Source organism: Pleurodeles waltl, chromosome 6, assembly GCF_031143425.1.
Source record: "Pleurodeles waltl isolate 20211129_DDA chromosome 6, aPleWal1.hap1.20221129, whole genome shotgun sequence".
In the NCBI taxonomy this organism is placed as follows: domain Eukaryota; kingdom Metazoa; phylum Chordata; class Amphibia; order Caudata; family Salamandridae; genus Pleurodeles; species Pleurodeles waltl.
The window spans coordinates 52,755,263-52,780,056 of record NC_090445.1 but is presented as its reverse complement, the minus strand read 5'-3'; the positions used below and the strand labels follow the sequence as shown (position 1 = coordinate 52,780,056).

The 24,794-nt window shown below is 47.8% G+C and overlaps 1 protein-coding gene across 1 annotated transcript in view; it reads left to right on the top strand.

Moving 5' to 3' along the window:
* LOC138301475 (complement C4-like) overlaps positions 1-24,459 on the top strand; it is a 685,953-nt gene extending 661,494 nt beyond the window's left edge. Inside the window, exons 40-41 of the mRNA XM_069241987.1 lie at positions 1,491-1,623; positions 24,273-24,459. Coding sequence (XP_069098088.1) covers positions 1,491-1,623; positions 24,273-24,414 — 275 coding nt within the window. The 3' untranslated portion in view covers positions 24,415-24,459. The remainder of the gene's footprint in view (positions 1-1,490; positions 1,624-24,272) is intronic.
* Positions 24,460-24,794: the final 335 nt, after the last annotated feature.

Here is a 24,794-nt window from a genome sequence, read left to right as displayed (position 1 = left end):
AAATCCAATTGTATTTTGTTAGTTTGCGCTGCTTTTGCGTCAAAAAGCGGCGCAAACGCGGCGCTAAAAAAGTATAAATACGGGCCTAAGGTTACAGGTGTTATAGTAAGGCTCACATTTCACTCATATGAAACCAAAGAATTTCAGCAGTTATAGTTACCTGAGCTAACTATAATTTTCTGGTGAACACTTTATTTACCCACGGATTCCTCACTGCCTTAAGTCCTCCCCGTTTTGTAGAATGGTCTTCATTTGCCACTCCACAAAGGTCACAAATTAGAGATGTCCACACTGGTACCTTCAATTGTTTTGTGCTCTGCATCTAAAGGCGCGGAAAGAGTCCACCTAGAATCTGATGTCAGTGAGCACGGATGGCACCTATATGTGGCTCGACTTTGTCACTTCCAAGGCGGACCCCGGTCAATGTGGAGGTACAAAACTCCACATAGCGATGCTCAGTACCACTGCTGTGGAAACTTCCAGATTCAGGGGGTCATTCTGACTCCCGCCGGCCGCGGTAACCGCAGGGCCGGCGGAAGCCGCCGAATGACCGCACCCCGGTCAAATGACCGTGGCGGCCATTCTGGCTTTCCCGCTGGGCTGGCGGGCGACCGCCAGAAGGCCGCCCGCCAGCCCAGCGGGAAAGCGCCTTCAACGAGGAAGCCGGCTCCGAATGGAGCCGGCGGAGTTGAAGGCGTGCGACGGGTGCAGTGGCACCCGTCGCGATTTTCAGTGTCTGCTATGCAGACACTGAAAATCTTAGTGGGGCCCTGTTAGGGGGCCCCTGCAGTGCCCATGCCATTGGCATGGGCACTGCAGGGGTCCCCAGGGGCCCCACAACACCTGTTACCGCCAGCCAGGTTCTGGCGGTCAAAACCGCCAGAACCAGGCTGGCGGTAAGGGGGTCGGAATCCCCATGGCGGCGCTGCCTGCAGCGCCGCCATGGAGGATTCCCCAGGGCAGCGGGAAACCGGCGGGACACCGCCGGTTTTCCGTTTCTGACCGCGGGTCAGAATGCCCATGGATGCACCGCCAGCCTGTTGGCGGTGCATCCGCGGTCGTTGGCCCTGGCGGTAGTCTACCGCCAGGGTCAGAATGACCCCCTCAGTCTCTTGCTTAAAGAAAATTCTAAAGAGGAGGAATCTTCGATTAGATAGAGTATTCACCCTAAAGAGCTTTACTGAGGGTAAGTAACTTGTTCTGTTGCCATACAACCATTGAGGTTTACATTTGAGGAACAATGAAAGCCTGGTGTGATTAAATATGGATGTTTTGATAAAACCTTTCACTGTTCACTTTTGAGGTACCTAGTGTTTGCAATTCCTATCCGTATAACATTTTGGGAGTTGTATTACTCACAAAGCTGGATACCTGGTATACTTTCTTGATAAAATTCAACTGCACCAAAAAGGTATTTTGAATGCAGACTAATGAACATTCTGTTATTCATTGTCTGTCTCTCTCTACGCTGCCCTCTTACCATCGTACAGCCAAGGATGAAACAATTAAGAGGGGGGATTTCCGAAATTTCATAAAGCGCAAAGCATGCAGGATGGAGCTGAAGCTTGAACAGGAGTACCTTCTGATGGGCCAAGATGGTTATACAAGCGACACTGATGGAAAGTGAGTGACCAAAATTACCTTCAGATTAATTTCCATACCGAACAGATAATATAGAACAGGGCAGTACGATGTCTACAAAATTGAGTTTCTTAAGTATCACTTAAGTGCAAAAAATGTTGTAATCTTGATTTCACTGTATCAGGATTTGTGCATTTTCACAAACAAAAATGTATGTGTTGCAAAATGGGTTCTGCCCATTTAGTATGCTTGGATTTTTTGCATTTTTTGATCACCTGGTTTTGGATTTTTTTACTGTCGGGGAGTCTTCCTCATCTGCCTCACTCACGGCCATCAGATGCTAAATGCACTGCATATGTTTACCACCAGTGACTGCCTATAAATAGGGAAACTAATTAAACAACGTGGGCTGAGCCACGCGTGCCATTTCACCGCAACCAAACCACGCTTAGTTTTTAGTGGTGGGGGGTTTAGGGCTCGGGGGGGGGTTTACCAGGGGCATGGTTTTAGGGCTCAGGGCAGCGAGGGGGCACTGTGGTGCAGCAGTTGCATGTGTTGCGAGGTAAGTGGAGCTGGGGTCAGATTTAGGGGAGAAAGTTTTAGGGGTGGGGGTGGTTTTAGGGCTCAGGGCGGGTCATGGTAGTTTTTTTTTTTACAGGGGGCAGGGTTTTAGACCTCAGGGAGGGGGAGCGTTGTTGTGCAGTAGTTGCACGTGTGGTAAGTTAAGTGGGGCTGGGGCCAGGTTTAGGGGGAGTTTTTAGCAGTGGGGGTGATTTTAGGGTGGGTGGTTTTTTATCGGGCTAGTTTTTATTTTTAAATTGGGCGTGGTTTTAGGCCTCAGGGCAAGTGGTTTTATGACACAACCACGCATACCTTTAACACACATTTCTTTACCAAGCATACTTTTACAAAAAAATTGTTGTAAAGTCATGTGTGGTAAAGGTATGGGTGTTAAAGATGCAGTCGTAGTTCCAACTGCATTGTTAAGGCATGCGTGGTTGTGTCATACAACATTTTAATATTAGTCCATTGCAATACAGCTAGGGTAAAGAGCAGTTGGTTGGTTACACATAAACACATGTGCATGTGTTAGACTACTGTTGCGCGAAACAGGGTAACTGCACACATGTAGCATGGCACAGACCGGACTCTGCAGGGTTAGATACTGACCTGGGGTAGGCCTTATAATATTAGTGGGTAAAGTCAGTATTGTTTACTTTTTTGTCTGGAGTGAAAATGTATTATACAGTTGGGGGAATTCTACCTTAGAGTGCAGTTTCGCTTCTCTTCGGCCTACAGAGTCCTGTGAGGTCTAAAACTGGGGTAGAAAGGCACACTCATTTCATATACATTATATATTGTACATGTTATGGGCCATCCAGAATTTTCATATTTCCCAGCCTCAACTCAGGATCAGAGCCCAGGCCTTTTTGTCATCCTGCTGGCCAAGTTAATTACTCTGCTCCCCAGCACAGGGATTAAAGTCCCCCCCTGTTCTGAGTAATAAACTGTGCTTCCCTCAGCTTCTGAGGAGGAAGGAGTGGGGAAGAAAATCTGCATTTGTTTATTAGCTTTCACAAAGTACGAGGGCTAGGGACAGTCAAAGTCCACTGAACAAAGAAGAAAGCCCAGACATCTGAGGCCAAACCAGAAGAGGGCTCCTCTTGGAAGGTTTAGTGGGAAAGGCCCTGGCAGTGATGTCAGCGAGGGGCAGAGCTGAGACCCCCAGAGGAGATGTGACCAGTGACTTCTGGGTGGCGCCATCTTGGATTGAGCAGGAGGGTTGGCTGGGGAGGAGCGGTGATGTGGCACCCTATGATTGTCAAATGTTGTCTAGCTTCTAAAATCTTCCAACCCCATTTAAAAACTCATGCCCAAGGGAGAGAGAGTGCCTTTGTGTGTTTTCACTGTTTGATTGTGGACATTGGGACTACAATGGCAGCAGCAGCCAAGGACCACTGGAAGGAGAACTCTTCTGATGTCTTAAAGGGCTGTGGACTCTGCCCCAATGACCCCAAGACCAATGGGTGTCTCCAAGGGACATTAGGGCTGTCCCCCATAAACCTACTGAGGACCAGTTGTGGGAAAGAGCTGGACTGCTACACCCAGAAGGAGAAGAGGACCACCAGAAACAAAGACCAGGAGGAAAGCTAGCACAGGGAGCCAGTGGAACCAGCTCCCCACAAAGTACGCACCTTGGAGGTGAGGGGGTTTGCTAAAACTGCTCGCCACCGGGGGTAAAAGGAGCCCTGGATGGCCCAAATCAGCCTAACGGGCCTGAGTTATACTCTTTTTAAAGATGGTGATCTTTGACCCCCTTTGCGAGCGATGGAGCACGTGGGATTCTGCTGCCCCCCTGGATTCTACCTGCGGGGTGGACCAAGGCCCAGGAGTTTGAGCAAGATCACATAAATTATTTTCCAGAGAGAGAGCATGCATGTGCCTCCTACCCCATCCCCAGGCCACATAAACAGTAAAAGGGGCCCAGGACCCCAATTGTAGCCCTCAGCAAAGAAGAAAAGGGGAGCTCTATCAAGCTTCTTCCCTCCTTCCCTTCCCCCGCCCCCTCCAATTATGGAAAAGTAACACCCCGCCCGCATGGGGCAGGCAGGGAAAACACAGTTGCAAGCTCTCGCGCTGGCAACACAGAGTGCTGCCCGGGCAGTAGCCGGTTGGGCAGTTAGGAGTGGGCACCCCAGGCTACCCTCAGCCATGCTTGGCGTGTCTTCTGCTCTAACATAAAATAAGAGAAAAAAAATAAAAGAGAAAAAAATGGAAAAAGGAAAGCGGCTCTCCTGCACAGCTGGAGAGCTGCTCATGAAATATTCACTGCACCTCAGGCTGAAGTGCACCATCATTTACCTATTTTTTTGTTCTTAGGATGGTCCCAGGATGGCAGGGGCAGAACCAGTACTAAAAAAGTGCGGGGCTGCAGGAGCACAGCAGTTTCCCTCCCTACAAAGGTTTTATAAAAAGTTACACCCGCCCCCCCCAATTTGAATCATTTTTTTAACCATTTCCAAGGCTGGGGCGTTTGCTCTGCAGCTGATAATTCAGTGCTTTCAAAGGACTGGTTGTATGGATGCATTTTATGTGGCCTGAAGATGTATAAAAACGACTGAGACTCATGTAATGTTTATTTTCAAGCAATGAGCAATTATGAGCAATGCTACAATGCTTTAGTGATCAATGTTAAAATGTTTTATTGATAATGCTTTAATGACATTAATGATTGTATTTAGACATGATTAATGACGATAGTGAAAGGTAGGTGCCCCTTAACATGGGGGTTGTTGGTCTTTTAATAGTGGTGCACCTTGTGAAAATGCCAATAGGCCTATTTAGTACATTGTAAAGACCTTTGATAAAGCCAGTAGGCTTACTCTATATGTTGTGATGACCCTTGATAAAGCCAATAGGCTTGTTTGATTTAAAGTGATACCCTCTTGTACTGTGATGTGCAGTTTGGTATGGGAGGTACGGTGATTATGTGTGTCATGACCCCTTAAGTGTCCAAGGCGATATCTTTATTAAATCGATTATTTCTATCTGTCTTATGTATATATTTGTAAATTAATGCATAATATTTAGCAGTGTGTGTGTGTGTGTGTAATAAATGTACTTTTCTTTTTCTAAAGAAAAAGCACTGACTGGACAGTCAGTCATTTATTGAATGTTTTTATTGCATGCCAGTGAACAGTGATTATTAGCCCACATCGCCTCCCTTGAGTAGGCCTTGGACTGCTCTGCTGCTCTACTCTGAGAGTCAAGCACTACAATGGGGTGATTGACTCTCAGGAAGTGGACATTGTGGACCTATTACTTGCTCAAGCCTCACATCTTGCACAACTAATGACCCAATGTCCTACGGTATGTTTGTAGGGAAGGAGACAGTAAAAAAAGGAATGATACATTTTTTGAGGTGGCCATGGCAGCTCTGGACAGTGTTCACCTACTCAGATCATTTTTATTATTCACAAATAAACATCATCACTTATACTACAGCTGGAGAAGTCAGTGTGCTTCTAGCGTGACAGCAGAAATGGAAGTTTGTGAAGCCTTTGACACTGTAGATGGTATCTTCCACGGCAGAAGACACTTTTTCTTACATCCTGGTTATTTGTGTCTCTGAAAACATGCTAACCTCAGCTGTTCACCCCTATATTGGAAATCACCTTACATTCGCAGGTGAAGATATTGTGGGTCTCACTTGCAGGAAAAGCATGTATAGGATGCAAACTTTGGGCCTGATGAACTGACACTCGGCACCAGGTTTGCATAAAAAAGTGACATAAACTGGCACAAAGTGTTGAATTGGGATTTACTTTCCAACGCAAAACTCATTTTATGCTTGAAAGTAGTCCTAAAGTAATGCAAAGCACTACTTTGCATCAATGGGTCACACCATGGGTTGCACCTGGGTGTAATCAACCATGGTTTTTGATGCAAAACCCTATTCACTAAAAAGGCAGAAAGGGATGCACACCACAAATGTATAACTCCCCGAAGCATGCATAATGTTAGAGGAAAGTTTTCTTTCCTCAAAGTTTCCCACCTGTACTTGTTTGCTGTACTAACACCACACATACAAACTTTGAAAAGATGAAACTATGTCTAAATCTTTTCAAAACCTATGCTAGACGCCATGCACACACTCTTGCACCATTTTGCATTTTGCAAGGATGTGTGTTTGGAACAAGGGAGCCAAAAGTATGTCATTGTAGGGGAGAGAGAACCAATGCCATAGTTTAGTAGACAAGACACTCGTCTGGCCTCTCCCCTTCAAACGGTGCTCCACAGTAATTTTGGTTGCTGCCCTGCATAATGTGAACAATTAGTCAATTTGTCCTATAGTGCTCTTGTTGCGGTGCATCTTGGGTCAGACTGGAGGTGTGCACCGAGGGTGTGCACAAGCAGATTGAATATGTGCCAGCTTATTGTCCTCTGACAGCTGGGCCCCTTAGCATTATTCACAGCAACTGAGCCTGTGTGGTTCTTTGAGATGGTCAGATCCCCAGCTCACTCATGGCCCAGCACTAGTGAGTTCTCTTTCCTGAGTCCTAGGGCCTATTCCTATAGAAGCCACAAACTACAATGATAATTAGCAAAATTGTAGCTCTCTGACCAACCTCTGACTCAGCAGATAACATTCCCTCTACTCAAGCAATCCAGCTCTGGAATATTAACCCACACATTCTAAGTGGAAGAGAGAACAGTGAGTATAGTAATGACAAGCCAGGACGTAACAGTCCTTCGCTTTCAAAGTTATGCTCACAGAACCATAGAAATTCACCTGTTATAGTTGGAGTTATCTCAAGTATCTATAACTCGTGAGCCTAACTATAACGTCCCTATAACCTTTGATTTTTTCAGTGGAAAAGATAAAATAATATATAAATGAGCTACATACAACAGTAGTGTATGAATGCAGAGAGAAAGGGAGGAGCAGGTAATAGCAGGGCCTACTTCTGGCTTATTGGGAACCCACAGCTAGGAGCTGTACACCTCTGTGGGAAGCCTCTACCAGGAGTTCCACAATTCCTCAGTATACACAAGCACACCAGATACATGCATCTTACGCTTGTGGAAAGTAAAGTGTTCCTCTTAAGGTAGACTGCATACATGGAATAGAGGCAGTAAGCAGCTCAACAATGTTGGGCTTTGTCCCCCAAGTATCAATCATCTGACACCAAACATTAGTTGTGTTATACCCTGGAGTTAGAAGAAACAGCCATGCAAACTGAGAAATGATCCATGCTGGTAGAACCTCATTTCCAGCAAAGTTGAATATTCTGGTGATCAGCTTGTTTCGCGAAGCACAATAATGACTTGTCTGGGCTCAAGTGACACAGGTGTCCTGTGCAGGAAACATACACACTGTAAAAATACACTTGTGACAACACACATTCCACATATTCTGCATCAGAAAAAATAATGTTTTGCAGTAAAACTAAGGAAGAAAACTGTGCATCATCCCAGGAGAGATGCAGAAACATCATAGAATGGAAAAAAAATACTATGCATGTCACCAGGAAAGACATAGTAGGTTTCACATTCACCTGGAAGCCAAAGTGACCACTGTTAGACAGACCTTAATAATTCATGTATTTTATGGACTTGGTCTGGAAACATTGTTCTCACTTTACATGACTGTTAGACCTGACAGCCTTAGGGTGGTCACTCCTACCTTTTTGCCTGCCTCCCTCCACTTTTCTGACACTGTTTTTTCTGGTTGTAAGACTCTGTACACTTTACCACTGCTACCCAGTGCTAAAGTGTGTATGCTCTCTCCCTTAAACATGGTAACATTGGTTCATACCTAATTGGCATATTTGATTTACTTGTAAGTCCCCAGTAAAGTGCTCTACATCTGCCCAGGGCCTATAAATTAAAGGCTACTAGTGGGCCTGCAGCACTGTTTGTGCCACCCACATATGTAGCCCCTTCACCATGTCTCAGGCTTGCTGTTGCAACGCCTGTGTGTTCAGTTATACTGCCACTTCAAGTTGTCATTTAAAAGTACTTGCCAAGCCTTAAACTCCCCTTTTTCTACATGTACGTCACCCCTAAGGTAGGCCCTAGACAGGGTGCTATGTATATAAAAGGCAGGACATGTACATATGTGTTTTATATGTCTTTGTAGTGGAAAACACCTAAATTTGTTTTTACCACTACTATGAGGCCTGATCCTTTCATAGACTAGCATTAGGACTGCCCTCATATACTTTTTGATTAGTAGGTTCTGATCTGAAAGGGGTAACCATGTCATATTTTGTATGGCCAGAATGGTAATAGAAAATCCTGTGTATTGGTAAGGTTGGATTTAATATTACTATTGTAGAAATGCCACTTTTAGAAAGTGCAATACAGAAAACAATTGGCCCCGCTGAGTTCTGTATTGTTTGTAGTCTCTTCAGTAGACGTGTGGTGCATCCTACCTAGAGAATGTTTCCATTGTCCAACCTGCTGGTGACAAGGACCTTTGTGACAGTCTTTCTGGTGGCAACTGGGAGCCACCTGAAGATCTTGCAGAGCATGCATAAAGTGTGGAAGCAGGCAGTTGAGACTGTGTTTACCTTCTGTTTCTTAGATAGTTTGCAGTCTAAGATGATGTCAAGGTTACATGCGTGGTCCGTCGACCCGGGCAGAGGGTGTGCCGAGTTCCATAGGCTACCATGTATAGTTCCATGGTGAAGTGTTTTTTAAACATGAGACATTCTTTCTTGTCTGTACAGTGTCAGGCTGTTGTCTTTCATACAGTCAGTGACATTCATCATGCATTTATTGTGGAAGTGTTGTGTTGTGGAAGTTGGCTCTGTTTGTGGTAGGGTCTTCGCTCAGCAAGAGGATGAGCTGGGTGCTGTCGGCGTAGGAGATGATGTTGAGCCGATGTTTTCAAACGATGTTGGCCAGGGGGTTCAAGTATGTGTTGAAGAGGGGAGGGCTGAGGGATGATCCTTGGGAGATTCCGCAGATGATCTCTTTCGGTTCAGAGTTGAATAGAGGGAGTTGGATTTTCTGGGTTCTTCCAGTGAGGTATGAGGTGATCCATTTGAGGGCGTGTTCCTAGATTCCGATGTGGAGTCTTTTTATCAAGATGTGGTGGGAGACAGTGTTGAAGGGGGCTGATAGGTCCAGTAGAATGCGGACTACTGTTTTGCTGCGATCCAGGAGGACCCTGATGCCTTCAGTGGCTGCCATCAAGGCTGTCTCAGTGCAGTGGCTTGCTCGGAATCTAGATTGAGAGGGATCCAGGAAGTTGCTGTTTTTTAGGTGTTTGGTGAGTTTCTGATTGATTGCCTTCTCGAGGACCTTTGCAGGAAAGGGAAGCAGGCGATGCGTCTGTATTTCTTGGCGTCTGCTGCGTCTGCGGATAGTTTCTTGTGAAGGGGACTTACTTCTGCATTTTTCTAGTCCTCCTGAGGTGATGGAGATGGTCAGGACTTTCTTGAGCATGTTGCCAGTCCTTTTGCTCCCGAGGTTGAAGATGTGATGTAGGCATGGGTCAGTGGGTGCTCCTAAGTGAACGGAATTCATGATGGTGTGTGTGGCTTGGGTTGTGAGAGGGTCCCAGTGGGTGAGCAGGTGTTCAGATTTTGTGTTTGTGGGTGGGAGCTGGCTGATGCTGTCGACGACAGGGGTTTGGGGTTCGAAGTTTAGCCTTTGACCTCTAAGGTCAAGCTGATGCTCCCCCACTGCTGCTGCAATAGCCATTTGGCCTTGCAATACTGATATTTGCAATGCAGAGGTGTGTAGAACAAGTGTGAAGCTTAAAAGAACAACACTTATGGAAGGAAATAGACTTTTAAAGTTATATGTAACAGAAAAATACATGGTGCAAATACAAAAACAAAATGTACATCTCACTTGTGAATCATTCTTTGAATTGCAGTAGACGCATTACATCAACATTTGTGGTCACACTATATACCTTTGCAAATATCCACCACTTCAGACTTCTTAGTGGGTTTTCTGGCTGAAGGTACTTGGAACTACAATCAAAGTAATATTGCCTGAGAACGAGTAATGCTATGGAATCCATAGTGGTCATGGCATATTTTAATGGGTTGCTAACTATCTCTCCCAGGCCTACATTATTGTTTCTGTGAGGTCTGCATTAAAAAAATGTATACTTTATTGAAAAGTGATCACAGACATGGTGGTCTGCTGACCAGCAGACCACCATCCCTGTGATATCCACCAATTACAGTGAGTCAGAGTTTATGGTCTACCTCATCAATATTAATGAGGTACACTGGACTACAAACCACTTCCATTCGCAATTTTATGAATCAACTTATTAATGTGTAGCTTGGTTTATGAAATTCTTTACTGGTTGCAAATTGCGACTGGATTTTTGTGACCAGATCTTCATACTTCTGACCCTTAATTCAACTTAAAGAAAAATATGCTGAAATCTTTCTATTAGGTCTCTTTTACCTGGCATCCCTTATCAGCCTACGAAGTCTCTCCAATTCGCTCAGTACATCAGTAAGTTTCTTTCAATGTAAGGTGCCTGATGCTTCATTGTTTTTAGAACTTTCCCCTGAGAGGTCAGCGTTTTCTCTTTTTCCCTCATTTGTGATAAAGTTCTCTTTCTATCTCCTGAAGATCTGTCACACTGATCTGAGGTGTTTCTAGTGGTGCTCCACTGAGAACACTTTTTGCGGTCACTTTATTCCAGGGGTTTCCCTCTTTAAATGGCCCATCTGCAGGGTAAAAGTCTGGTCCCTATATCTAAATGTTATACTATTTTCTTAACTATGTCCCTAGGTGTCATTATATAGTCCATCCTTCTATGCTGAGGCCTCTTGGTGGGTAATGCTAGTAATATTTAGGAGTCACTTCAGCATCAATAATGGGCCAAAACCAGTTATGATTCACCCATAAGAAAACCTTGTGAATTATCCAAGACTCGCTGTTTGAAGTCAGGGCCACATATCTGTCTGTATAATTCTAGCTGGATGCACGTAAAATCACTGTCCTAACATTTGGGGGCATATTTATACGCGCCAAATGTGTGTCAAAATTTTTGACGCACAATCGGCGCAAACCCTGCCCCATATTTATACTTTGACGTCTGACCCCGCGGGCGTCAAAATACCACCAGGTGCGTCATTTTTTGGAAGGGGGAACCAGCCTTGCGTTAATTATATGCAAGGTAGGCGTTCCCTTCCAAAAAATTACATTAAGGCCTGTGCCCCTTATTTATACTCTGACGTCATTTTGACGCACAGGAGGGGGCAGGCCTTAAAAAACGGCGCACAGCCTGATGGGCGCTGTTTTTTAACGCCTGGGTCAGGGCAGGCGTTAACGGACCTGTGGGCTCGGAAGGAGCCCAGAGGTGCCCTCCCCTGCCCCCAGGGACACCCCCTGCAGCCCTTGCCCACCCCAGGAGGACACCCAAGGATGGAGGGACCCATCCCAGCGAAGGAAAGGTAAGTTTAGGTAAGTATTTTTTTCTGATTTTTTTTGTGGCATGGGGGGCCTGATTTGGGCCCCCTACATGCCACTATGCCCAATGGCCATGCACAGGGGACTTAAGTCCCCTGGGCATGGCCATTGGGCAAGGGGGCATGACTCCTGTCTTTGCTAAGACAGGAGTCATGTCAATGGAGGTTGGGCGTAAAAAAAAAAATGGCACAAATCCGGTTTGAGGCCTGAATTTTGCCTCAGACCCGACTTGCACCGTTTTTTGACGCACAACCCCCATTTTCCCATACGCCGGCGCTGCCTGGTGTGAGTAATTTTTTTTTACGCACACCAGTCCGCAGCGCCGGCTAACGTCATTCCATTAATAAGGCGCCCGCATGGCGCGTTGGAATGGCATTAGCCGGCGGTAAAATGTTTGACGCACAACTGCGTTGGCGCAGTTGTGCGTCAAAAAGTATAAATATGGGCCTTGGTGTCTGTGCTTCAGTTGCTAGCAATAAAAGCTAATGTCCCTGCACATTTTTCTATTGAACACCCTGGCTTGTCATGAGTGCATGTGATATAGCTTAATGTAGACATTTCTCGGAAGATGTTATGAGAAATTGGGTTGTTAGTTGATTGGGGTGTGAGCCTTGGTCAAGCAACAGCCACAGTCCCTTGCTGGGTGAACCACACAAAGGCACTAATTTAACCTGTGCTTAACCTTGGTTAGCTTGCACAAAAAGCACCAGGCTAAACTTAGAGGCAATGTGTTAAGTATTTATGCAGTATACAAACAGTAATACAGTGAACACACAACACAAGAAAAATCCCAAACCAATTTAGAAATATAGATCAAATCAAATCATTAACATTTATAAAGCGCCCTACTCACCCGTGCTTTTCTCAAGGCGCTAGGGGGAAGGGGGGGTTACTGCTGCTCAAAAAGCCAGGTTTTGAGGAGTCTCCGGAATGCGGAGTGGTCCTGGGTGGTCCTGAGGCTGGCGGGGAGGGTGTTCCAGGTCTTGGCTGCCAGGAAGGAGAAGGACATCCCACCCGCCGTGGAGCGGCGGATGCGAGGGACGGCAGCGAGCGCAAGGCAAGAGGAACGGAGGAGACGGGTGGGGGCGTAGAAGCTGAGGCGACGGTTGAGGTATTCCGGTCCCTTGTTGTGGAGGGCTTTGTGTGCGTGGGTGAGAAGCCGGAAGGTGATCCTTTTGCTGACTGGGAGCCAATGCAGGTGTCTCAGGTGTGCGGAGATGTGGTTGTTGCGGGGTACGTCGAGGATGAGGCGGGCCGAGGCATTTTGAATACGTTGCAGGCGTTTTTGGAGTTTGGCGGTGGTCCCAGCATAGAGGGTGTTGCCGTAGTCCAGGCGGCTCGTGACGAGGGCGTGGGTCACGGTTTTTCTAGTGTCGGCGGGGATCCAGCGGAAGATCTTGCGGAGCATACGGAGGGTGAGGAAGCAGGCGGAGGACACAGCGTTGACTTGCTTGGTCATGGTGAGAAGAGGGTCCAAGATGAAGCCGAGGTTGCGGGCGTGGTCTGTGGGGGTCGGTGCGGTGCCGAGGGCCGTGGGCCACCAGGAGTCGTCCCAATCGGACGGGGTGTTGCCGAGGATGAGGACTTCCATTTTGTCAGAGTTCAGCTTTAGGCGGCTGAGCCTCATCCAATCTGCGACGTCCTTCATGCCCTCTTGTAGGTTGGTCTTGGCGCTGGCGGGGTCCTTGGTGAGGGAGAGTATAAGTTGGGTGTCGTCGGCGTAGGAGGTGATGATGATGTCGTGCTTGCGTACGATGTCGGTGAGGGGGCTCATGTAGACATTAAAGAGTGTCAGGCTGAGCGATGAGCCTTGAGGTACGCTGCAGATGATCTCGGTGGGGTCTGAGCGAAACGGTGGGAGGTAAACTCTTTGAGATCGGTTTGAGAGGAAGGAGACGATCCAGCCCAGGGCCTGGCCTTGGATCCCGGTGGAGTGGAGGTGGGTAATTAGGATGCGGTTACAGACGGTGTCGAAGGCAGCCGAGAGGTGGAGGAGGATGAGGGCGACTGTTTCACCGTTGTCCATCAGGGTTCTGATGTCGTCTGTGACTGAGATGAGGGCGGTTTCAGTGCTGTGGTTGGTTCGGAATCTGGTTTGTGAAGGGTCGAGCAGGTTGTTGTCTTCCAGGAAGGTGGTCAGCTGTTTGTTGACGGTCTTCTCTATTACCTTGGCGGGGAAGGGGAGGAGCGAGATGGGGCGGAAGTTTTTCAGGTCGCTCGGTTCAGCCGTAGGTTTCTTTAGTAGGGTGTTGACTTCGGCGTGTTTCCAGCATTCGGGGAAGGTAGCAGAAGAAAACGAAGAGTTGATGACGGCCTGGAGGTGCGGGGCCATCATGTCGTCGGCTTTATTGAAGATGAAGTGAGGGCAGGGGTCCGATGGGGCGCCGGAGTGGATAGAGTTCATGGTGGTTTTGGTTTCTTCAGTGTTGATGTGGGTCCAGTCGTTGAGGGTGATGGTCGGGGGTGTGGGTTCGGTGATGCTTGGTTGGGTCTGGTGTCCGAAGCTGTCGTGGAGGTCGCAGATCTTGCGATGGAAGAAGGTGGCGAGGGAGTTGCAAAAGTCTTGTGAGGGCGTGACGGCGTTGGCGTTGGGGTTGGAGAACTCTTTGATGATGCTAAAAAGTTCTCTGCTGTTGTGGCTGTTTTTGTCCAGTCTGTCGGTGAAAAAGTTCCTTTTGGCAGCGCGGATCAGGTGGTGGTGTTCGCGGGTTGCGTTTTTGAGGGCGGTCATGTTGTCGGCGGTGTGGTCCTTGCGCCAGGCCTTCTCGAGGGCGCGACAAGTTTTCTTTGATTCTTTGAGGGTGTCAGAGAACCAGAGAGGTTTTTTGGTGATGGCCTGTTGATGCGTGCATCTGAGGGGATCAAGGTTGTCTGCGCAGTTGGAGATCCAGTTCGAGAGGCTGAGGGCTGCGTCGTTGGGGTCGGTGGTAAGGGTGGGTTGGTTGACGGCGAGTGCGGAGAAGAGTTGCTCTTCGGGGATTTTGTTCCACTGTCGACGAGGGATGGGTTGAGTGCGGAGGTGGCGGGTCTCGCGTCAGAATGTGAAATGGACACAGCTGTGGTCGGTCCAGTGTAGAGCGGACGTGTGGCTAAAGAAGACGTGTTTGCTGGCGGAGAAGATAGGGTCAAGCGTGTGTCCGGCAATGTGGGTGGCGGTGTTCACCAGTTGCTTGAGGCCGAGGCGAGGTTGTCGAGCAGGGCGGTGGTGTTGGGGTCGTTGTTTTGTTCCAGATGGAAGTTGAGGTTGCCTAGGAGGATGTAGTCCGGCGAGGCGACGGCGTGCGGGGAGATGAAGTCGGCGATGGAGTTGCTGAAAGGGGCGCGCGGTCCGGGGGGACGGTAGACGAGGGATCCTCTGAGGGTGGTCCTGGGGTCGGTGCGAATCTGAAAATGCAGATGTTCAGCGGCGAGAGGGGTGTCTTCGGTGGAGGTGGTGACGCTGATGGAGTCTTTGAAGACGATGGCGATACCTCCTCCTACTTGGTTGGTGCGGTCTTTTCTGGAGATCTTGTAGCCTTCGGGATGGCAGTGGCGATGTCTGGGGCCGAAGAGGCGTTCATCCAGGTCTCCGTGATGAAGGCGACGTCCGGTGCTGTGGAGTTCAGGAGGTCCCAGAGTTCAACGGCGTGCTTGTGGACAGAACGAGCGTTGACCAGGATGCACTTGAGGTGGTTGATGGCGTGTGGGCTGGTGGTCGTGGTAGTTGCGTGGTGGAAGACGCGTTTGCAGGAGTTGCAGGCGAAGGGTCCATGGGTGCGTTTGGGGTGAGCTTGGAAGCAGGTGTTGGATCGCCCTGGGTTGAGGACGTGGAGGGTGGTGGGGTCGTAGTGGATCAGCGGGGCTTGGGAGAGCTGGGGACCAGGGGTCGTGGCGCTGGGCACGGTCCAGGCGCGGACGGGCGCAGTCGCGCAGCGGCAGCCATAAGAGGGAGGGGGGGAGGGGTCAGCTGGGGTCGAATGGGAGCTGGGGGGCGGGGGCGTGCAGGAGGTCGCGGCGGGAAAGCGCGAGGAAGGGGGGGACAGGTAGAGTGAGAAGAGCTGGGGGAGGGGGGTTTAAGGGTGGAGGGGGGTGAGTGTTAGGATGTTTAGGAGATTAGGGAGAGAGATAGGAGTAGGGTTGGGAAGATAGGGGAGGGGGGTTGTAGAGGTGGGTGAGGGTGAGAGGTAGAGTGAGAGGATAGGACGATAGGTAACAGAGGGGGTGGCGGGAAGGGGGGGAGAGATAGAGAAATAGATAGATGGAGAAATAGGTGGAGAGATAGAAAAATAGGTAGATAGGAGTGAGGGAGATAGTGAGATAGAGAGATAGGTAGATTGGTAGATAGGAGGAGTGAGGGAGGCAGATAGCGAACGGGGTAGATAGGGGTGATAGAGAGGGGGAGGCGAGTGAGGGAGGGGGATGAGGCAGGAGCAGGAGGGTAGGCGCGGGAAGAAACAGAAGACGGAGGACAGAGAAAGCAGAAGAACAGAAGACAGAAGACAGAAGACAGAAGAACAGAAGAACAGAAGACGAAGGGGCAGTAGACAGAAGATCACAGAAGGAGATACAGAAGACGAAGAACAGAAGGCAGAAGACCACAGAAGAAGATGAAGAAGAAGAGAGGCGACAGGAGAGGCTGAGAAGCACACAGAAGAAGAGAGAAGACGGGGAATAGAAGAGTACAGAAGAAGATTACAGAAGAAGAGCGAGGAGGAAGAACAGAGAGGAAGAAAAGAAGCAGGAGCAGGAGAGAGGGTGAGTGGCGCGGGGCAGGGCGAGGGGCCGGGAGGTGGGGGGTACTTACTGCGAGGTGGGTCTCAGGAACCTGGAGGAGCTGGAGTTGCTGCAGCGGCAGGTGGAGCGACCTACCCTTGGGTCAAGGGTCGCTACCACTGTCGTGCAGTGGCCGCCATAAGAGGGAGGAGGGGGGTAGGGGTCAGCTGGTGGCGAATGGGAGCTGGGGGGCGGGGGAGTGCAGGAGGTCGCGGCGGGAAAGCACGAGGGAGGGGGGGACAGGTAGAGTGAGAAGAGCTGGGGGAGGGGGGTTTAAGGGTGGAGGGGGGTGAGTGTTAGGAGGTTTAGGAGATTAGGGAGAGAGATAGAGGTAGGGTTGGGAAGATAGGGGAGGGGGGTGTAGAGGTGGGTGAGGGTGAGAGGTAGAGTGAGAGGATAGGAAGATAGGTAACAGAGGGGGTGGCGGGAAGGGGGGGAGAGATAGAGAAATAGATAGATGGAGAAATAGGTGGAGAGATAGAAAAATAGGTAGATAGGAGGAGGTGGTGAGTGAGGGAGTTAGATAGTGAGATAGAGAGATAGGTAGATTGGTAGATAGGAGGAGTGAGGGAGGCAGATAGCGAACGGGGTATATAGGGGTGATAGAGAGGGGGAGGCGAGTGAGGGAGGGGGATGAGGCAGGAGGGCAGGCGTGGGAAGAAACAGAAGACGTAGGACGGAGAAAGCAGAAGAACAGAAAACAGAAGACAGAAGAACAGAAGAACAGAAGACGAAGGGGCAGAAGACAGAAGATCACAGAAGAAGATACAGAAGACGAAGAACAGAAGGCAGAAGACCACAGAAGAAGATGAAGAAGAAGAGAGGCGACAGGAGAGGCTGAGAAGCACACAGAAGAAGAGAAAAGACGGGGAATAGAAGAGTACAGAAGAAGATTACAGAAGAGGAGCGAGGAGGAAGAACAGAGAGGAAGAAAAGAAGCAGGAGCAGGAGAGAGGGTAAGTAGCGCGGGGCAGGGCGAGGGGCTGGGAGGTGGGGGGTACTTACTGCGAGGTGGGTCTCAGGAACCTGGAGGAGCTGGAGGAGCTGCAGCAGCAGGGGGAGCGACCTACCCTAGAGAACTGTTTATTAAATTGTTTGATGCCCAAACCATGAAAATTCAATTAGTAGAACTAGAGTTCTGAATTTTTAAGGTTTAAGGTTGAAAATAGCTTGTCCCCAGTTTTAGAAAATGACCACTTGGGCACCTTTAGCACCACAAACAAGGGTCCAGGAATAGATGGAGACCTCTTGGGGGTTTGAAACTCACTCAGGCTGGGTCCAGGTGCAGGCTTAAGATGGTGGAAGTCTGTTATGTCCCTGTGGCTCAGAACAGGAGACCAGCTAAACTATCCCTTGGATTCACTTCTGAGGTCCTGGGTGCAGGTGGTGATGCAGGGCTCTACAGCAGGACTGGCCTCTGAAAGTTCCAAGCAGGCTCCAGACAGCAAAGCAGTCCTTCCAGGTACAGCAGCAGTCTGACAGAGTGCACAGCAGGTCACAGCAGCAGGCAGTCCTCTAAGAGGCCTTCCCCAGGTTCAGTAGTGAACTGAAGAGTGGGTCTAAGAGCCCTATTTTACACCTTGGTGCCCTGCACCTAGAAGTTGAGAGAAATTTCCAGAAAGGTTCTCTGAAATTCCAGTAATTTCCTGCCTCCCCTGCCCTGGCTCCTAGCTGGCTGCACTGACAATACAGGTTTGTTAAGCCTATTGTGTTGTGGCAGAGCCCAGTCTATTGGACCGTGCTTAGCTCCACCCACCCCCCCCCCCATCAAGTCAGTTAATAGCCCAATCAGGCTCTTCTAATCCCCTTTTTGTGTGACTGTCTGGGGTGAATTCACAAAGTCCTAACTGTCAGTTACACCCAGTCATGTGACCTAAGGGAGGTTACAGGCACAGAGGGCTAAAGGCAGGAAAAAGCCAACTTTTTAAAAGTGGCATTTTCAAACTTGCGATGATAAATTAGAATAGACTAATAAAGAGGGTTTACCACCTCTATTTTAAGATTTACAACTTATGAATTTTATTAAGGAATCAACAATGTTACTTTATGGGACGGGTAGGCCTCTAAGTAGTGAGAAAACTAATTTGGTAGTTTTTCACTACTAGGACATGTAAAACTAACAAGTACATGTCCTACCTTTTAATTACACAGCACCCTGCCCTATGGGCTACTTGGGGCCTCCCTTAGGTGTGACTTATATGCAATAAAAGGGGAGTTTAAGGCTTGGCAAAAGGTTTTAAATGCCAAGTCAACATGGCAGTGGGGCACTGCCTTCAGGCTGCAATGTCAGGACTGGAACAAGTTTTAAGGTGCGACTTAAGTGGGTGGCACAAAAAGGACTGCAGGCCCACTGGTAGCATTTACTCTATAGGTCCTGGGTATATGTTATACCACTCTACAAGGGACTTACATGTAAATTAAACATGCCAATCGGGCATATGCAATTCAAATCATGTTTAACCCCTACCGTGCCCTGGACGAGGTGATCTCGTCCACGGCACCGGTTCCCGGGTGCCTTGGACGAGATCACCTCGTCCTGCACCCGGGAACCGGGGAGAGCGCTGTGCTGACCACCCACCCCCCCAAGGCAGGGATGGAAGGGGAAGCCCCCCCCTGTGACGTCAGTGCGCATCGCGCACTGACAATCACAGCGGGCCTCCCCCCATCGAGAAATGCAAAGCATTTCTCTTTCGATCAGGCCCAGAGAGGCTTCAAAGGGAAGGAAAGGAATTTCCTTCCATTTGAAGTCTCACTGAGCGTTTCAAAAGCCGGATTGCTTGCAATCCGGCTTTTGAAACGCCCACTAGACACCAGGGATTTTCTTTTTTTTATGAAACTGACATAAGGGAGAGACCCCTTGGGCAAGGGTTGCTCCCGGGGGGGGTATTTTTTTGGAAGGCCCTCTCTGCCCCCCCTGGGGGCAGAAACCTGTAGGCACCAGGGATCATTTTTTTTTTTCTTTTTTTTTTTGAGGTGGGGAGCGACCCCTTAGGCAAGGGTCGCTCCCCTAGCGGGCAAATTATATTTAGGCCATTTCTGCCCCCCTTGGGGACAGATTGGCCTATTTTTATGAGGCCAATCTGCCCCCAAGGGGGACAGAAACCAATAGACTCCAGGTTTTTTTTTTTTTTACGTGAATTTCACGCAAGGGGAGCGACCCCTTAGGCAAGGGTCGCTCCCCTGGGGAAAAAATTTATTTTAGGCCATTTCTGCCCCCCTGGGGGGCAGATCAGCCTATTTTGATTAGGCCCATCTGCCCCCAAGAGGGGCAGAAACCACTAGGCACCGGGGATTTTTTATTTATTTTTTACAGATGGGGAGCGACCCCTTGGACAATGGTCGCTCCCCTGGAGGGGAAAATTGTATTTAGTCCATTTCTGCCCCCCCTTTGGGGGCAGATCGGACAATTTTTTCTACGTCAATCTACCCCCAAGGGGGGCAGAAACCACTAGGCACCGGGGATTTTTTTTTTTGCACCAATGTCACGCAGGGGGAGAGACCCCGTAGGCAAGGGTCGCTCCCGGGGGGGGTTGGGGGTGCAAATTTACTATAGGCCATTTTTGTAGGCACCAGGGATCATTTTTTGGGGGGGGGGTTTTAGAGATGGGGAGCGACCCATTAGGCAAGGGTCGCTCCCCTGGGGGGCAAATTGTATTTAGACCATTTCTGCAGATTGGCCGATTTTCGGTCAATCTGCCCCAAAGGGGGCAGAAACCACTAGGCACCGGGGATTTTTTTTTTTGCGCCAATCTCACTCAAGGGGAGCGACCCCGTAGGCAAGCGTCGCTCCCGGGGAGGGGTTGGGGGTGCAAATTTACTATAGGCCATTTCTGCCCCCCTGGGGCCGGCTGAGCTAGAGGCCAAAATCCACAGGTAGGCACTTTGCAAAAAACACCTCTGTTTTCTGTGAAACAATGTGATGTGTCCACGTTGTGTTTTGGGCCATTTCCTTTCGTGGGCGCTAGCCCTACCTACACAAGTGAGGTACCATTTTTATCAGGAGACTTGGGGGAACGCTGGGTGGAAGGAAATTTGTGGCTCCTCTCAGATTCCAGAACTTTCTGTCACCGAAATGAGAGGAAAAAGTGTTTTTTGGGCCAAGTTTTGATGTTTGCAAAGGATTCTGGGTAACAGAACCTGGTTAGAGCCAGACAAGCCACCCCATCTTGGATTCCCCTGGGTTTCTAGGTTTCAGAAATGTGCTTGTTTGCTAGGTTTCCCCAGGTGCCGGCTGAGCTAGAGGCCAAAATCCACAGGTAGGCACTGTTTTCGATGAAAAAATGTGATGTGTCCACGTTGTGTTTTGGGCCATTTCCTTTCGTGGGCATTAGGCCTACCCTCACAAGTGAGGTACCATTTGTATCGGGAGACTTGAGGGAACGCTGGGTGGAAGGAAATTTGTGGCTCCTCTCAGATCCCACAACTTTCTGTCACCGAAATGAGTGGAAAACGTGTTTTTTTAGCCAAATTTTGAGGTTTGCAAAGGATTCTGGGTAACAGAACCTGATCAGAGCCCCACAAGTCACCCCATCTTAGATTCCCCTAGGTCTCTAGTTTTAAAAAATGCACAGGTTTGGTAGGTTTCTATAGGTGCCGGCTGAGCTAGAGGCCAAAATCTACAGGTAGGCACTTTGCAAAAAAAAAACTCTGTTTTCTTTAAAAAAATGTGATGTGTCCACGTTGTGTTTTGGGGCATTTCCTGTCACGGGCGTTAGGCCTACCCACACAAGTGAGGTACGATTTTTATCGGGAGACTTGGGGGAACGCTGGGTGGAAGGAAATTTGTGGCTCCTCTCAGATTCCAGAACTTTCTGTCACCGAAATGTGAGGAAAACGTGTTTTTTTAGCCAAATTTTGAGGTTTGCAAAGGATTCTGGGTAACCGAACCTGATCAGAGCCCCACAAGTCACCCCATCATGGATTCCCCTAGGTCTCTAGTTTTCAAAAATGCACAGGTTTGGTAGGTTTCCCTAGGTGCCGGCTGAGCTAGAGGCCAAAATCTACAGGTAGGCACTTTGCAAAAAACACCTCTGTTTTCGGGCAAACATTGTGATGTGTCCACGTTGTGTGTAGGGGCATTTCCTGTTGTGGGCGCTAGGCCTACCCACACAAGTGAGGTATCATTTTTATCGGGAGACTTTGGAGAACGCTGGGTGGAAGGAAATTTGTGGCTCCTCTCAGATTGCAGAACTTTCATCCACCAAAATGTGAGGAAAATGTGTTTTTTTAGCCAAATTTTGAGGTTTGCAAAGGATTCTGGGTAACAGAACCTTGTCAGAGCCCCACAAGTCACCCCTTCTTGGATTCCCCTAGGTCTCTAGTTTTAAAAAATGCACAGGTTTGGTATGTTTCCCTAAGTGCCGGCTGACCTAGAGGCCAAAATCTACAGGTAGGCACTTTGCAAAAAACACCTCTGTTTTCTTTAAAAAAATGTGATGTGTCCACGTTGTGTTTTGGGGTATTTCCTGTTGCGGGCGCTAGGCCTACCCACACAAGTGAGGTATCATTTTTATCGGGAGACTTGGGGGAACATAGAATAGCAAAACAAGTGTTATTGCCCCTTGTCTTTCCCTACATTTTTTCCTTCCAAATATAAGAGAGTGTGTAAAAAAGACGTCTATTTGAGAAATACCTGTAATTCACATGCTAGTATGGTCACCCCGGAATTCAGAGATGTGAAAATAACCACTGCTCCTCAACACTTTATCTTGTGCCCATTTTGTAAATACAAAGGTTTTCTTGATAGCTAATTTTCACTCTTTATATTTCAGCAAATGAATTGCTGTATACCCGGTATAGAATGAAAACGCACTGCAGGGTGCAGCTCATTTATTGGCTCTGGGTACCTAGGGTTCTTGATGAACCTACAAGCCCTATATATTCCCGCACCCAGAAGAGTCCAGCAGACATAATGGTATATTGCTTTCAAAAATCTGACATTGCAGGAAAAAGTTACAGAGTAAAACGTAGAGAAAAATTGCTGTTTTGTTCACCTCAATTTCAATATTTTTCTTTTTCAGTTGTTATTTTCTGTAGGAAACCCTTGTAGGATCTACACAAATGACCCCTTGCTGAATTCAGAATTTTGTCTACTTTTCAGAAAAGTTTAGGTTTCTGGGATCCAGCATTGGTTTCATGCCCATTTCTGTCACTGACTGGAATGAGGCTGAAAGCACAAAAAATCGTAAAAATGGGGTATATCCCAGTAAAATGCCAAATTTGTGTTGAAAAATTGGGTTTTCTGATTCAAGTCCGCCTGTTCCTGAAAGATGGGAAGCTGGTGATGTTAGAACCACAAACCCTTTGTTGATGCCATTTTCAGGGAAAAAAACACAAGCCTTGTTCTGCAGCCACTTTGTTCCATTTTTTTGAAAAAAACTAATTTTTCACTGTATTTTGGCTAATTTATTGGCCTCCTTCAGGGGAACCCACAAAGTCTGGGTACCTCTAGAATCCCTAGGATGTTGGAAAAAAAGGATGCAAATTTGGCTTGGCTAGCTTATGTGGACAAAAAGTTATGAGGGCCTAAGCGCGAACTGCCCCAAATAGCCAAAAAAAGGCCTGGCACAGGAGGGGGAAAAGGCCTGGCAGTGAGGGGGTTAAGGGAGTGAGCGCAAGCACTTTAGCACTGGTTAGCAGTGGTGAAGTCAGAGTCCTAAGGCCAACAAGCAAACATCCAGCAAAAAGTAGGAGGAGGTAGGCATAACGTTTGAAGGTGACCCTGCAGAGAGGGCCATTTCCGACAAATGGTAAATGGAAAACATAACAAACTAAGGGCCTGATTTAGATTTCAGCAGACGGGTTGCTCCGTCATAACGGTGACGGATAGCCCGTCCGCCAAAATATAAATACCATTATAGCCTATGGGATTTATATTTTTGCAGACGGGCTAACCGTTACCATCAGGCCCAAAGTCATTTTGATCTGTTTTTGGTGTGCACAGTTCTATATATCAGGGTTTCATGGGCAAAATATTGTGATACAAATATATTGTTGGCCAAATATCAAGTAGTAAAATATTGTGAAGATAGGGTACATATAGGTTTAGTATACCTATATCTATAAGTATGTAACAACAATATATATGTTCGAAATACATAGATATGGAGTTAAGATCTGTAAATCAATACTTATTTCACAATATTTTGGTTGTTGATGATTAGGCCACAATATCTTTGTATCACAATATTTCTGTTCACAATATTCTGACACACAACTGTGTGCAACTGTAGGACAGTATTGTGTCTCCCAGATCAAAATTATATTCATGTAAAAATGACCCCCTGCTCTGTTCACCTTACTCATATACATGGCGTAGTCCAAAAATGCATTTCAAGAAGCACCTCATCACTGGATGACAGACCATATCTGAACAGTTTCACTCCCATCCGTAGCTCTGCCACCTTTGTTGTCCTTACACTGCCTGTAACTTTCAACCAAGCCCTCGTCCGCTCTGCATTTTATCCTCCCACTCTCAATGCTCCACCCCTAGCACCTTCACCCCAACCTGCCCACTTCTGTTTCAAACACTTTAAATCCCAATAATGTACAAGTCACATTCATATGGAAGAGAGGGTGTGATGTTACAGTCAGAGCTGTCCACTTTGCAACTAGGGAGCCAGGTTAAAATTCTGGCACTAGCCCAACATCCTGTGATTCTGGGCAAATCAGTTGAGGCATAATTTAGAGTTTGGTAGATGGCATAGTTCTCCCAAACATGAAGGATATCCTGTCACCGGATTAGATATGCCATAGGATATAATGCACTTGTAATATGGTGGACGGGAAATATCACATTTGTGTCGATGTAGCCTATCTGTTATAATCTAAATCAAGCCCTTAATCTCTCTGTGCCTAAAAATGACTCTTACCTTGTGTAATATAACCACTGCTCATGTGAGGCACTCTAATGCTGTTCGACCGAGCTTGCACTATATAAAATTGCAAACAATTATTTGCCTCTTTCTCACTTCTTTCCCTTATAGGCTGCAGTACTTGCTCGAGTCCAACTCCTGGATTGAGGAGCTCGCGAGCGAGAGGAACTGCAAAGCCTCCATTCACCGTAGCAAGTGCAGGCAGGTGCAGAAGTTCATGGAGGACTATCAGAACAATGGCTGCATGGTCTAGGAAGCCAGAGAAGTGTTCCTGGAGCGAAACCATGTTAGATTTACTTTCAGGCACTAGTTATGTCCACTGCAACTCTATTTATCTGTTCTCGAAAATTAGCTTCAATCCAGATTATACATTTTTAATAAAGAGTGGGTTTTATTTTTTTCTCTTTCTACAGTGTCTGAAATGAGATGCATCTTTTAATTATCCTGTGTAAGGCAGTGTTTGTGTGATAGTCATATTTTATGATAGTTCTTGCATCTGGCAGAGTATACTAAGGTACAAGGATTTGCCTGAAGTTTGCGCAACGTTTGCATTACAAGGGTGACGCAAACCGGTGCAAAGAGTTGTTTTGGGATTTCCTATCCAGCACATATACTAATGTGCACTGCAATGTA